General features: G+C 39.4%; 1 protein-coding gene across 2 annotated transcripts; it reads left to right on the top strand.

The window, feature by feature from the left end:
* The first annotated feature begins 4,210 nt into the window (after nucleotides 1-4,210).
* On the top strand, nucleotides 4,211-9,287 carry rps19 (ribosomal protein S19). Of its 2 annotated transcripts, none has more exons than XM_060870833.1 (6): nucleotides 4,211-4,279; nucleotides 4,944-5,020; nucleotides 6,117-6,217; nucleotides 7,902-8,085; nucleotides 8,227-8,281; nucleotides 9,233-9,287. In XM_060870833.1, exons 2-6 carry the CDS (start codon nucleotides 4,944-4,946, stop codon nucleotides 9,257-9,259), a joined length of 444 nt encoding a protein of 147 aa, XP_060726816.1. In that variant the 5' UTR covers nucleotides 4,211-4,279; the 3' UTR covers nucleotides 9,260-9,287. The 2 variants fall into 2 exon arrangements, with proteins under 2 accessions (XP_060726816.1, XP_060726817.1); XM_060870834.1 differs by having other exon boundaries at nucleotides 4,212-4,279; nucleotides 8,227-8,308.
* Nucleotides 9,288-14,149: the final 4,862 nt, after the last annotated feature.

Here is a 14,149-nt window from a genome sequence, read left to right as displayed (position 1 = left end):
TGGGGGCGTGGTCTCAAGTGGGAGAGCTCATGAATAGTAATGAGCTCAGTCACTCTGACGTCAGAGTGACCAGCTTTTCCAACTGACCTGATTTCTCCCCTTATTTCTTTTAAGTGGCTAGAACTGACCGGGGAGGTAGCAGTTCGTTTTCAAATTCACGACACAACACAAACACATACGGACCTAACACATATCAAAAAATACAAGTAAAAACGGTTTTGTGTGGAAGGGCACCTTTAACAACAAATGCAGTCTTCACAGATGAAACCCTGGGCTGAAACCCAGAGGAGACATTCAGAGGTATTCATTATTTACACAATCAGTCTGATCAACAAGAAACACTTTTTCACTTACATGTTCTAATATTTTTGATCACTTGAAAAATAGCTGACCTGAAGTGGACTGCGAATAGGAGAGGCCCTCAATCTGAATGTTTTTTAATAGAAAGGGTGGGAGAAGGATTAGTTCAAGTGTGTGCATACTTATAATTTTTACAGGGGTGAAATGACACATTATAACAGGGCTCTGTAGATTTTTTTAGCCCTTTTGTGTGTGTGTGTGTGTGTGTGTGTGTGTGTGTGTGTGTGTGTGTGTGTGTGTGTGAGCACATTTACCAAACCAATTTTTTTTAAAACACATATAACACTTATAATTGATTTACACGTCAGACATTTTATAAAATTGTTGAACAGTCAAATGGTGATATTTTTATTTTTCTAAGAAAAGCTGCTTGTGGAGTTAACAGCATACCTGACAGGGTAATTATAATCCTTCATTTGCATGAAAACTGAACAAATCTGCATTTCATGACAAGTTTTCTTTAGTAAAATGGAAAGGAATGTGGTGCTATAAGGGTGAGGGGCTTAGAATGATTGCAGATCTTGAACCATGTGTCTATTGCAGTGGATTATTTAGCCTAGACATGGTTGAAGAATATGGGACATGTAGGCAGATTATATGTGAAGAACGTATAATTAAAAATATTAAGTGTCATTTTCGTGTATGCTTCACAGAGGATTATCAAGTGACCTCCTCATCCATTTCCTCTGAATTCTTCAAACAGCCCTTAATGTAATGATCTGTGAGTGAATATTCTGTTAGTAGGAAATTAAAACAAAAGAAAGCTGGAGAATGAGCTGCTGTAACGGATAGAGATTCATTCTGGTGCCAGCATCAGAATTAAATCCTGCCCCAACATTTTATTATATTGTCTATTATCTGGCAGAAGCCCGAGACAGCTGTGTTTATTAGCCCAGGGACTAAGAGACACAAAATACAATTGTTGAACACAACTTTGAGAAAAAATTGCAAAAAAAATTGCAAAAAAAAAAAAGGTTTATTGAAGTAAATATCAAACATCCTAAATAAATTGAACAATAGTAATATGCTTAGTTAGGGTTTACCTAGTTGTGTGATACAAATTATGCTCTTTTCTTGGTTTTTACTTTCTAATTATTTACAAAAAGTCATTTTGACTGATTTTGGGTTTTTTTGTGTATGATTTATAGGTATAGGAATATGTTCCAATAAATAGAATGAAGTAATAAAAAGCAGATCATTAGACACAGGGATCTCTACAGCTGTGGGTGGGAAGTCATGACTGCTTTACACTGTTACAGCAGCAGAAATCACAAATCAAAGCTATTTAATGTATTGTTGAGTTCCTCGAGTTATTGGCTTCATGTTCTTTTATGTCATAGTGTATGACTGGCCCCTTGAACTGAATGGGTTTAATCTCAACCTCAATAACTCAAGCAAAGTAGGACTGTAAATAAAGCCAACTTGGACTGTATGTGTTGTGTGAAATGTTCAGGAATAAAATGCCCTCTGGCACAAATAAATCTGTACTGAAGCAGTCTGTGCCATTTAATTTGAAGTAAAACGGATCCCTGTTTGCAAAACAATTTGAGAAGCTATGATCTTAAAGCTCTGTACACACATCGCTGTTTAACTGTTCAAAGTTTTAAAATAATTTTTCATATTGATTCGCAGAGTATAATTGTCTGTATATTGCATATACTTTGATTAGCCATGACATTTAAACCGCTAACAGATGACGTGAATAACATTATCTTGTTATGTTGGCACCTGTCAAGTGGTGGACAAGATTACGCAGGATTTGAACAGTCAGAAAGTTGAGGTGTCAGTAGCAGGAGAAATGGGCAAGTGTATGCATCTAAGTGACTCTGACACAAGGTCCAAGTTGTCAGATGACTATTAGACTGAATCAGAACATTGTGTTTGTCACTGGGGAAAAGATTGATGTGGATGTTACTCTTACATGTACCACCTACCTAAGTATTGTTGTGGACCAAATGCACAACTTAATTCCAACAGTATTCCCTAATGATAATGTGCCCAAAACACTGCTTTGAGGAACAGGACAAAGAGTTCAGTGTTTTAATGTGGCCTCAAAACTCCCCGGCGCTCAGTCTGATTGAGTGTATGTGGAATGTGCTGGACAAAGGACTTCAACTTACAACTTACAGGGCTTAAAGGATGTGCTGCAAACACTGAGATGTCAGATACCTCAGCACACTCTCAGAGGTGTCGTGGAGTCCACGCCTCACTTAGTCAGAACCTAATCCTAACCCTAGTTGTTTTGCCGGCTCAAGAGGGACACAAACAATCTAGATGGTTGGTTTTAATGTTACGACTGATCAGTCGTAACATTAAAACCAACCATCTAGATTGTTTGTGTCATTTCCAGATATTTACATTACAATGTGAAAAACTATGGCACCTTTTGAATGAACCAAGCAGTGAAAAATAATAGACTGATAGACGTTTCTTCTTGCTCATCATCTTGTGTGTCCTGTGTGACTGATTATTTAAGCAGTTGAATAGCTCTGAACGTCGGATCTTATAATGCCGTCATTTGAAAGCAAAGGACATGCAAACCAAATACTGTGTTATTTACTCATATTTTTTTTTTTATGTACAAATGTTTTCAAATGTGGGGGGCACGGTGGCTTAGTGGTTAGCACGTTCGCCTCACACCTCCAGGGTTGTGGGTTCGATTCCCGCCTCCACCTTGTGTGTGTGGAGCTTGCATGTTCTCCCCGTGCCTCGTGGGTTTCCTCCAGGTACTCCGGTTTCCTCCCCCGGTCCAATGACATGCATGGTAGGTTGATTGGCATCTCTGGAAAATTGTCCGTAGTGTGTGATTGTGTGAGTGAATGAGAGTGTGTGTGTGCCCTGCGATGGGTTGGCACTCCGTCCAGGGTGTATCCTGCCTTGATGCCCGATGACGCCTGAGATAGGCACAGGCTCCCCGTGACCCGAGGTAGTTCGGATAAGCGGTAGAAAATTAATGAGTGAGTGAGTTTTCAAATGTTTTCAATATACAGCAAAAACTAAATAATTGGCTTGGCTGTTCCAATATTTTGACAGTATTTGACAGTCTTTTCTCAGGTTTTGTACCGTTACTCTTTCCCTGTACCAAAACATTTACATTTACAGCATTTAGCAGACACTCTTATCCAGAGTGACTTACATTGTCTTATTTCAGTTTATACACCTGAGCAATTGAGGGTTAAGGGCCTTGCTCAGGGGCCCTACAGTGGCAACTTGGTGGACCTGGGATTCGAGCAAATGATCTTCCGATCAGTAGTCGAACACCTTAACCACTGAGCTACCACCTCCCACAACAGTGGACGAATTTCAAAACAAACAAAATGAAGCATAAAAGGAGAAAAATAAGAAAAGGTGGAATGAAAAGAGAAATGCAAATATTTACGGGAACAAATTATTTATTCAATTATGTGTTTTGGACTGCAGTATTTAGTATTCTTGCAACTTGCTGAAGTACAATATTTACAAGTTTCAGCTGTGGAGATGACAGCCAACTTATTAACAAAGTTATAAGTTATATATTATATGTATGGCTGACTTCTTGTGCTTTTTTTAAACCTATATTACTGAACCCTGGATTTAATCCAAACAAAATAACTCAAAGTAGGTTCAAACAACGTCATCTCTGACCTATTATGCCTACATAGAATAGTCTACATAACTAAAGAATATGCATAAGAATAGAATAGAAAGTAATTTTGCATTGCTATTTATTTTAAGATTAAAGGGGTCCCTGGGAGCAAAAGCGACCCTTCTATGTAAACAATTTTTTATATATATATATATATATATGCGCAGACATGAACAAATCTGTGGTCTGGTGCGCATATCCTGCATAATCTCGCGATAGTAAACGTGATCTGCCCCTGTTAACACCAATCGGAAACCCCGTTATATCCTCTTCCTTTTGCTGTCCGCGAGCGAGGTAAACTAGTATGCGTTTCTCTCCCTGATTAAAATGTCGATTTTGAGCATCAAGTGTGCTAGAAACGAGTCCGAAATGGTTTCACCGCTTCACTGTATCACTTCTTAACATCTTGTTCAACGAAAAGATACGGCTTAATGGCTCAATTTTTAAAATAAAATCATAAACGCGTGCTGCGTTCAATGGCTGCGCCCGTGTGTTAGCAGTTAGCACAGGCCTGTAAGCTGTAAACGATAAGCGCTTTGCGTTTTGATGAAAATAACGTGACTATAACTCACGTTTACAGCGTTATTCGGTTTGCTTTGGCTGTAAATGTGCTTTTATTCTTTGAATCTTTTTAAGAAATGAGCTTTGTTGCTGTTTTTAGCACTCACGTGTGAGGCGAGGCTAATCTAGCGTGCTAATCTAACTAGCTAAGCCGTACGAAGTGATGAGGCGGATTTGACCCAAAATACCGATGTGTTATTGGTAGTCTGTTTATCCTTGGTATATTTTAGTGCTTTAACGTAACGTGTAAAGAAAGCTAAGGCGTTTGTTGGATGTTTGATTCACCTCGGTTAAGATTTGCTGTCACGCTAGTTGCTAGCTCGTTAGCTAAACTGATTCCCTTCACCATCACTCTTTAGCTTTACACTAATAAAACTTTCTTCTCTTTCTTCCCCAGATGCCAGGCGGTGGTGTAACAGTAAAAGACGTCAACCAGCAGGAGTTTGTCCGGGCGCTGGCGGCCTTCCTGAAGAAGTAAGTTCTGAATATTAATACACAAAGGTCCAGCATCATCATCATAGGTGTTCATGATGGTCCTAATATAGTGGTAATAAATATATGGTTCAGTTAGAGAATATGTCGAATCAAGCAGATTATACACTTCATGCCTTGTATGTCGAAAAGGCATAGGCTGATTTTTAGTTCTGCCCAAATCAGTTAAGTGTGGACCTTTTACCCCAGATACATTTCTATATTTGAAAAGTGAGACTCATTTGGACAGTGAAAAAACTGACCCCAGAAAGACAGAGTTTTCAGTTATGTATTTTCTAGAAACTTTGGGTCAGTACATTCACGAATCTTGCATTGATGCAACTAGTAATTTCTATACTAGTGTATAATATATACGTTTTTGCATTAATGCTTTATAACTACCGTTGTCTTTACATCAGGTTCTTTAATCAGCTTATTGGCTCTTGCTCCTTATTTTTCCTCTTTCTTTTCTGTCAAATGCTACAGTGGCTAATGTGTTACTAAGCATATTTTTTATGCCAGAAATTTGTAAATTAAACAGACATGTAAGACATTTGCATTGAAAGATTATTTAGCTGGACTGGATTAAAATTCAGAAGAATGCAGTGTTTTACCCAAACAAAAAAAAAAAAAACGTGGCTAATATGGTAACTGTGAGCCTTTAATATTCTTGAGGAGGATGGGGGAAAAACAAGGACATGACCAATTCAAATGGAAGTAGAATTGCATACTATTAAATAGCAGTCTGTATTATTTGGTATGTTGGTTCACTTTGTGTGGCGGTGGTTTTTACGGAGATCTCCAAGGAAGCATTCTTGTCTGTTCTAAATAATTTTGAAATAATTTGCAATAAATGCAGTTTTGTTTCTGAGCAAGGCCTTTTTTCTGACTCTAGGCTTTTTATTGGCCTTAATTTATAGAGGAAGAATTGTTGCTGCTGATGTAGTGGCATTTCTCTGAAATTACTCAACGTTCAATAATTGAGAAATGGTGCATCTCTTCTGAACATGTTGGGTGTCTTTCACTGATTTTCATTGAGTCTACAAATACAGCATGTGGTGGTTTCTGTAAAGCGTTAAAAGCATTTGTTCTGTGCCAGGTCAGGAAAGCTGAAGGTGCCAGACTGGGTGGACATTGTTAAGCTGGCTAAACACAAGGAGCTGGCACCCTGTGATGACAACTGGTTCTACATCAGAGCTGGTGAGTCTTCATTCATCCTCTATAAAGTGCAGTTGGCTTTTGAAAAAAGTGCTGAAATCTATTAGCATTATTGAAACTATTCATTTTTGCTGCCAGAATAGTTCAAAGGACCAAAATGTGAAATGTTAAATTTACATATTGCTGAAATGGATAAAAGGACATTTTAGTTAGCAGAATCTTTCTTGTTCTTGCTGGTGCATGTAGTGTCCTGTACATGAATTTTTACACCACATCTTTAGGATTACTTTTTTTTTTTTTTGTGATTTCAGCTTTAAATACTGTTGCTGTTTAACTTGAAGTGAATGCTTTTAAACCAACACACTATACATATTAGCAAGCTCTAATAGCTGTAGATTGTAGCCGTAGATTGAGGAACCAAGCATGGCTTTGACGTGATTAATGTGAATGTGTTTGTGAGTGTGAACCAAATCAATTTGAGGTTTCACCTAATGTGGTAGTCCTTTTTAAACATGGTTGAAGTCCCTCTGAAGACGTTGTAGTATTCAAATGTAAGATGTTCTGTACCTCTTTCAACATAAGCACTGACACAGAATGGGATATCTTTACATATGAAAACCCCTTAGCGGAATCCTAAACTCCAATGCTGTTTCAGACAACGCAGAATTAACATTGTGTTTTTTCACTGGACGGTAAGAAAGTCCAACCACTCTATAATCTGGCACAATGTTTCTCATTAGTGTATCCTGTGAATATGATGTTCTTGGAACCAGTCGGGTGTTAACAAGTAGCAAAATGTACAAAATGGGATAAAAATGCGGTTGAAGTGGTGCAGAGTATCAGGAGGCAGCTTGTTTTAACAGAAGTACACAGCTGAAGTCAAGACTGTCATTATTTTGGTACTGCATGCACATGTAAACACAGCAAAGTGTCCTGTCACCTTTAGTGGAAATTGTAGGTTTCTGTATCCTTTGAAGGGATGTGCAGCGCTGTTCAGTGTGGAATTTACTCCCTAACTGAACCATGAACCCTGCATGTGAATGGGTTTGTACTAAAAATTTAGTCACTAGTGTAATTTTACATAATTGTTTCCTCTCTACAAATGCAGTTTGTTTCTGTAAATGTATGAAATGGTGTCTAATGTATCCAGCAATAAGCTGTTCTACCTACTTGAATGAGTTGCATCCTTTTATTTATTTCTGAAACTTGTTTATAAAAGCAAAGTCTGTTCTAAATGAGTTTGTATACTCGGAGGTAGCAGTTTTAAAGCTGGAATATTTTCCTTGGCACAGTGTTATTATACCTCAGGGAATGATTTGGAGATAAAAGCAGAATATTGTCAGAAATTAATTGAAGCATTGAATTCCAGTTTCTTGTGCGAATGTAATTTTCTACTTGAGACCCATTTAAGTTGTGTATTATATAACAAGTTCAAATGGTCTTTTGCAGCAAGTGTAATTTGGACAATGTTCTACTGTCAGCAGAAAGTCACTGACCTCCTGCATTAACTTTGTTGCTTTACTAGAGCAATCTAAATATGCAAGCACATAATCTCTGGGTGAAATATTTTAATTCATTTTTAGCGTTCAGTAGCTAGTTGTATGAGGAGCTGGTGACAATGCCCTGACTGTAAATGATATGTTCCACAAATCTGAATTTGAATATGGTTTATCTAATCAAATAGTTTGTGCTCTGCTGTTTAAGTTTTCTCCATTTCTCTTCTCAGCCTCCACAGCACGCCACCTTTACCTGCGTGGCGGCGTAGGTGTAGGCTCCATGATCAAGATCTATGGAGGCCGTAAGAGGAACGGTGTGTGTCCCTCTCACTTTAGTGTGGGTTCCAAGAACGTGGCTCGCAAAGTGCTGCAAGCCCTGGAGGCTCTTAAGATGGTGGAGAAAGACCCTAACGGGTGAGTAGAATTTTATACTTCAGGGCTTTTTTTTTTTTTTTAAATACATGTTTATAGTTCTTAAGGGTTGAATGCTGACATTTGAGTGTGAGGAGTGAATAGTTTTGATTTCTAACTCTGCTGCTTCTTTTCTTCTCACAGTGGGCGCAAACTGACCCCACAGGGCACCAGAGACTTGGATAGAATTGCTGGCCAGGTGATGAAGATACAATAAATATTATTTGTAAGCGTGATCAAAATCTATGCTTGTAATTTTCAAACCGTAATTACAGAATCTTATGTGCTATAATCGGTGGGTCCGAGTTTCAGAACCCCATGGACCGTTAAACCCAGTAATGAGAAACACGGCAGGTTTCCTCAGGCTGCAGAAATCTGATCAGTATTCATTTTGGTGAAGTCAGTCCAGATGCACATTAGGAATGATAACCTGAATCCTGCAGTCATCCATCACTTTAAAAACCTTAAGCTGGGTGTGCCAGGGCATCTCTGAAAGTTTCAGCAGACAACAGGAACTGTTGCAATAACTGTCAAACGGTGAGGCTTAACGAAACAGCAGGAACAGCCCCCTACCCCAAAAGCCCAGAATGGTACTTGGTCTGTCACTGCCCGTCACTGTGCTATGACAGTCCGGGGCTGCAGGAAGTAAACAAGTCGATTGAATTTCATGCTGGCTGAGCAGGCGTATGGCAGCGTTTTGTTCCGCCTGATCTCCATAATGAGCTGAATTCAGATAAGCTAACCTGATTTCTGGGGCGCATCGCATAGTGCTGCACTTTTAGCTTTAGAGCCATGCTCGCTATGATATCCAGCGGCATGAAGAGAATATGGTTACGTGCATCTGCTCAACCCCCTCAACAGGGTTACCAGTGGGCAACTTGGAATGGTGCTATGCTTTTAAAACTTTTCTTGAGGGTACCGTTTTAATCAGATGAGCAATTTAACTAAAAATGCTACACCATGTTTACTTCAGAATGGTGGCTAACAGGGTGAAGAAGCCAGCCATTAGTACAGTATCCTAGCAGCCATCATTTTTGTTGCTGCATAAGCATTTATTTTTTTGCTCAAATTTCTGTCCAGGGTCTTTAGTGACACACACTTAATGGTCTCTCTCTCTCTCTCTCTCTCTGTCTCTCTGTCTCTCTCTCAGGTTTCAGCTGCAAGCAAGAAGTCTTGAAATGTAAAATAAACTTTGAGAACTCGAATTCTTGTCTTGTGTGATCTGTGGTTAGAATGATTGTTGTGAATTATGGTTAATGTAGAAGACTGTGCAAGGGATTATAATTTTATAATTTTCTTTGATATAAAGTTGCTATGAATAAGGTAGGAAGTTTAAAGTTGGAATTGGTTGCATCAGTCACGTCCTGCGTAGTGTCTCCTTCTACCAAGTGCTGAATTAGACTGCCAGTTTCTTCTTCCATAATCGCATCCATTTCAGATTTGTTTCATTTTCCTGGCAGGCTCATTTTCTTTATTGAATGGTAGTTAGAACGTACTTTAAAGTCAGCGCTGAGTTTTCTGTAGGCTTGTCCAGTGAGATGACTCTTGGGGGAACAGTGCCCTCTAATGCTCACAGAAATGGAATTGATCTCGGCTCTAGTTTTGGAGCCGTTCTGCTATTATGCAGAGTTTTAAGTCTTGCTGTCAGCATAACCCCACTCCACCAGGAGCTAATTATCAAGTTCGCCATCCGCCCCGTGGCCTGGATTAACTACCGTTAATTACGGATTTCAGACAGGCTTTGCTGTTTAATGTGCAAGTCAGTATTTCACAGGGACACGACACTAAGGCAGTTGATATTAATACTACAACATTGTTGAGTTCTGGTTCATTTCTAAAACAGTAGCTATCTTTTTTCATTTGTAAACCCTTCCCTTCATAAGTCTCCAAGATCTTGCTGATGTTATTTAGCAAGGAAAAACAACTATGCATTGACAGGAAGCTTTCCATAATGAGTGGAAGGGAGTCTCTAATGTTGAGTTGGATTAATGAACCTTGAGATCATATACACTGATGAAAAATGTTTAATATTCTCACATGTGCAAGCTTGTATGTTCTACACCAGTGCAGGAAAGCACACACGAGCCCTGACTGCAGTGCTTTTGTTATAGATGAACTTCATCATGAGAATATTCCATTACATATGATATGTGAATCAGTCTAAACAGATGATACCCTACCATTTCTTGTTAATATGGGACATGCAGTTCTTTCCCTGGTGTTCATCAAATTCAAAGAGCGATCTAGGTTTAAATTGCTTGTTTTATTCATCACCTGAATTTGATGAGCTGCAGCGTGACGCACGATCCGTCCTCGTTCACTCCATTATTGGGTTCTTCTGGTGTTTTCACAGAATAAACTTTTTGTTTATCAAATATGTGAAAATAAAGAATCTTTCCCGTTGTTTGATGTATAACTATTAAATATGCAATAAGGGTTAAAAGATGTATTTTATATTGATTTCCTAATATCAATTTTAATCTTTAAATTAGAAATGTTCCCAGCATTTTGTGGCTTGTGTACTTATTTACACTAGTGTACTGCCTGCCCTGGATACACTGGCCTACTGTTACTCAGTGTTTTTTCCTGTATGTACTAACTCTGGCATCGTCTCCTAAAGGGCATATTAATTCTGGTTAGTTTGATTAAGGCATGGATAGGATTAATATTAGTGTCATAGGAATGTTAATGCAAGTCATTTGACAACTTTTTTTTTTTTTTTTAAACAACATTTTTTAAGCTATAACAATACTACAGCAGCAGTACCTCTATTGAACACCAGGGGGAGAGAAAGCACCATGCTGTAGCCGTAAGCCATAATAGAGTGTTAATTCAAATGCTATGTACAATACAGCAACCTAGAGCTGGGGTGTGTGTGTGTGTTCCTATTTGGAAAAATAAGTCTAATTCAGACTTAGTTGTGAGAAAACGGTATCTGGATTATATCAGAACTAAAATGTGTTCCAAGATGTTTTTTTTTCTTTCTTTTTTTTAAAAGTTTGCTGCAACTTTACCCACAGCAGTGTAACACAAACCAGTAACCAGCCTACAGAACCTAAAGGGTTTATTAACTCGATCCTTTAACCTCTTAAAACACAGTGCTGATAAACTGCTGGCCTGCATCGCCGCTAAATTGTTAGGTTTAAATGAACTTGGGCTGTGAAAAATGAACACACACACTGTTGATATAAAATCCAGCTGTGTAAAAACAAGTTAATTTAACAGTAGGGATTTCAGTTTATATCTTCTGGGCTTCAGAGGTGTTTACCGATATAGCCACAGTGCTAAAGGATAACCTTTAGCTTTAGGCAGTGTGAAAAATTTTGTAAGGAAGAACGCTTTAAAAACATATCATTAGCACTCGCATGGAAGAATTTGCCGGAGGGTTTAAAATGAAAACTGAAGTATTGAGGTATTTATTATCGTACATAGTAGTAAAAAAAAAAACACGCAGTGAATTAAAGGCTAATAGTCAACGCTCCTGATCTTGCTGTCCGACAGGAAACCCCGTGGATTGAAATGCCTCATGGATGCCCTCCATCTGTGTTGGTATAGCTGTGTTTGCTACAGAGTGACACTTCATTCTGTTGTTTGGATATACTGTGTTTGCCTGACTGTGTATGCAGATGAGCAACAAAGATGTGTGTGTGTGTGTGTGTGAGAGAGAGAGAGAGAGAGAGAGAGAGAAAGAAAGAAAGAAAGAAACTAAGCTTGGTTGATGAATAACTGTAAATTATATCCCTGTTGTGTGTGTGTGTAAGAGTGTGTAGGTGTTCACAGGTATGAGACTTATTTAAACAGAGCCACTGATCACGGAGAGGCCTTTCATCATTTGAGTTAGATGTCTCAGGGAATATGAATCAGCGTATGTTTTTCCTCTACCAGCTGTTCTGAACACCTGAATTGCACCTTCCCCCTCTTTCTCTTCTCTTTCAGCCTTTAATTTGGGAGTGAGAGAGACTGATAAACATGTCCTTGAGGAATGCTGGCTGTAGAGGTGTTGTGTTTTACTAGTCACACAACACACACACAAAACCCACGCAGCTTTTTAATCACCACACCGGTGCCATTGTAAGGATTTGGCTGATCACATTCTGTAGATGTGACTTCTCTTCTTTCCTTTCAGTAATTTGTTTGCTGAGTCGTAGCCACGCCTCTTGGCAGGATCAGAATAAACCTTGAAAATTGCGTATAGCTTCATATTTGGATTAAAGCACAGCAGATATGAGAGTAGTGCCAGCTGCACAGTCAATGAGCTTGTTATAGTTTCTATGCTTACAACTTGTTTCTATGGTTACGGTTATCCACAGGAACAGATTTAAACTGTAAATGTTATGAAATTTTGGCACGGTGGCTTAGTGGTTAGCACGTTCGCCTCACACCTCCAGGGTCGGGGTTCGATTCCCCCCTCTGCCTTGTGTGTGTGGAGTTTGCATGTTCTCCCCGTGCCTCGGGGGTTTCCTCCGGGTACTTCGGCTTCCTCCCTCGGTCCAAAGACATGGGCATCTCTGGAAAATTTTCTCTAGTGTGTGATTGCGTGAGTGAATGAGAGTGTGTGTGTGCCCTGCGATGGGTTGGCACTCCGTCCAGGGTGTATCCTGCCTTGATGCCCAATGATGCCTGAGATAGGCACAGGCTCCCCGTGACCCGAGGTAGTTCGGATAAGCGGTAGAAGATGAATGAATGAATGAATGAATGAATGAAATACCCTGACACGAGACGGAGACGTTTGTCTAGAGGCGAGACCAACACCATACGGGCCAGTCCATGTCAAGAACAGACGCTCAGACGTGTTAATTCACTGGATGCAGTTAGTTTTCCTAACCTTTTATATACTGAGGCGAAGACGGGTAAAATTTCATCTGGATTTATGACAAGACAAAGACGACTCATTTGCTCTTTCAAGACCGGTCTCGACTAGCACAACACTTAATTTGACAGTAACACGATAGCCTGTATTTATTTTTTATTTTTTTTAGTCTTATTAACATCAGATGAAAGGATGAAAACAAGAGGATGATTTATAGCTGCTGTAATGTAAATGCTAACCTGTTTTGTGAATGTTTCAAAACATGAAGAGGGAATACAATTATTGGCAAATCACTGCGGAGTAAAACAATAGGCCATGCTGTTATTAGTAAAGAATGCCTCAGGCCACATTATACTGCACACATTATTTTATCAGCCATAACATTTAAACCACCTGCCTAATATTGTGTAAATCTTGTGCAACCAAAACAGCTCTTTCCCATCAAGGCATGGTCTCCAAAAGACCTCTAAAGGTGTGCTGTGGTATCTGACACTAAGATGCTGGCAGTAGATCCTTTAAGTCCTGTTAGTTGTAAGGTGAGGCCTCCATAGATAAGACTTGTAGACTCCTTGTAAGACTCCATAGATAAGACTAGATAAGCACATCCCACAATTACTTGATAAGATTGAGTTTTGGGGAATTTGATGGCTAATGGAACACCTTTAACTCTGTCATGGTCCTCAAACCATTCCTGAACATTTTTTTTGCATTCTAAAAGAAGCCAATGTCAGTAGGGAATACTGTTGCCATGAAGGATTGCACAACAATGCTTAGGTCTGTGGTACGTGCCGATGTAACATCCACAGGGATGCCAGAACCCAAGGTTTCCCAGCAGAACGTTGTCCAGAGCATCACATTTTCCCAGGTAAGTGCACTTGGCCTGTCCACAGAAGCAAAAGAAAATGTTATTTATTAAACCCATTAAGGCCATTTTCCCTCATTGCTCCAGTGGAAGCTTCTATTCGTACTTTTGACAGTGGACAGGAAGCAGCATGGTCGCTCTGCAGCTATGCAGCCCCATACACAACAAGCCATGATGTACTGTGTGTGTACTGAAACCTTTCTATCCTAGGCAGCATGAACCTTTTCAGCAATTTGTGCTACAGTAGCTCTACACACACAAGGCTTCAGTGCCCATGATCCTGTCTCTGGTTCACCGCTCGTCCTCCGTTGGACCACTGGATAAGACAGTGAATGGAACTCCATGTGCATCCAATTTGACAGGTACTAAGTAGGTAGAAAACCAAGACACAAGTA

Source organism: Tachysurus vachellii, chromosome 5 (genome assembly GCF_030014155.1).
Source record: "Tachysurus vachellii isolate PV-2020 chromosome 5, HZAU_Pvac_v1, whole genome shotgun sequence".
Classification (NCBI taxonomy): Eukaryota; Metazoa; Chordata; class Actinopteri; order Siluriformes; family Bagridae; genus Tachysurus; species Tachysurus vachellii.
This window is presented reverse-complemented; position numbering and strand designations above follow the sequence as displayed.

Bases quoted from the DNA above. Each gene is read 5' to 3' on its own strand.
- rps19 (XM_060870833.1), top strand. From the start codon at position 4,944: ATGCCAGGCGGTGGTGTAACAGTAAAAGACGTCAACCAGCAGGAGTTT. The intron at 6,218-7,901 runs GTGAGTCTTCAT...TTCTCTTCTCAG, and splicing joins CTGGTTCTACATCAGAGCTG to CCTCCACAGCACGCCACCTT. The intron at 8,282-9,232 runs GTGATGAAGATA...TCTCTCTCTCAG, and splicing joins TGGATAGAATTGCTGGCCAG to GTTTCAGCTGCAAGCAAGAA.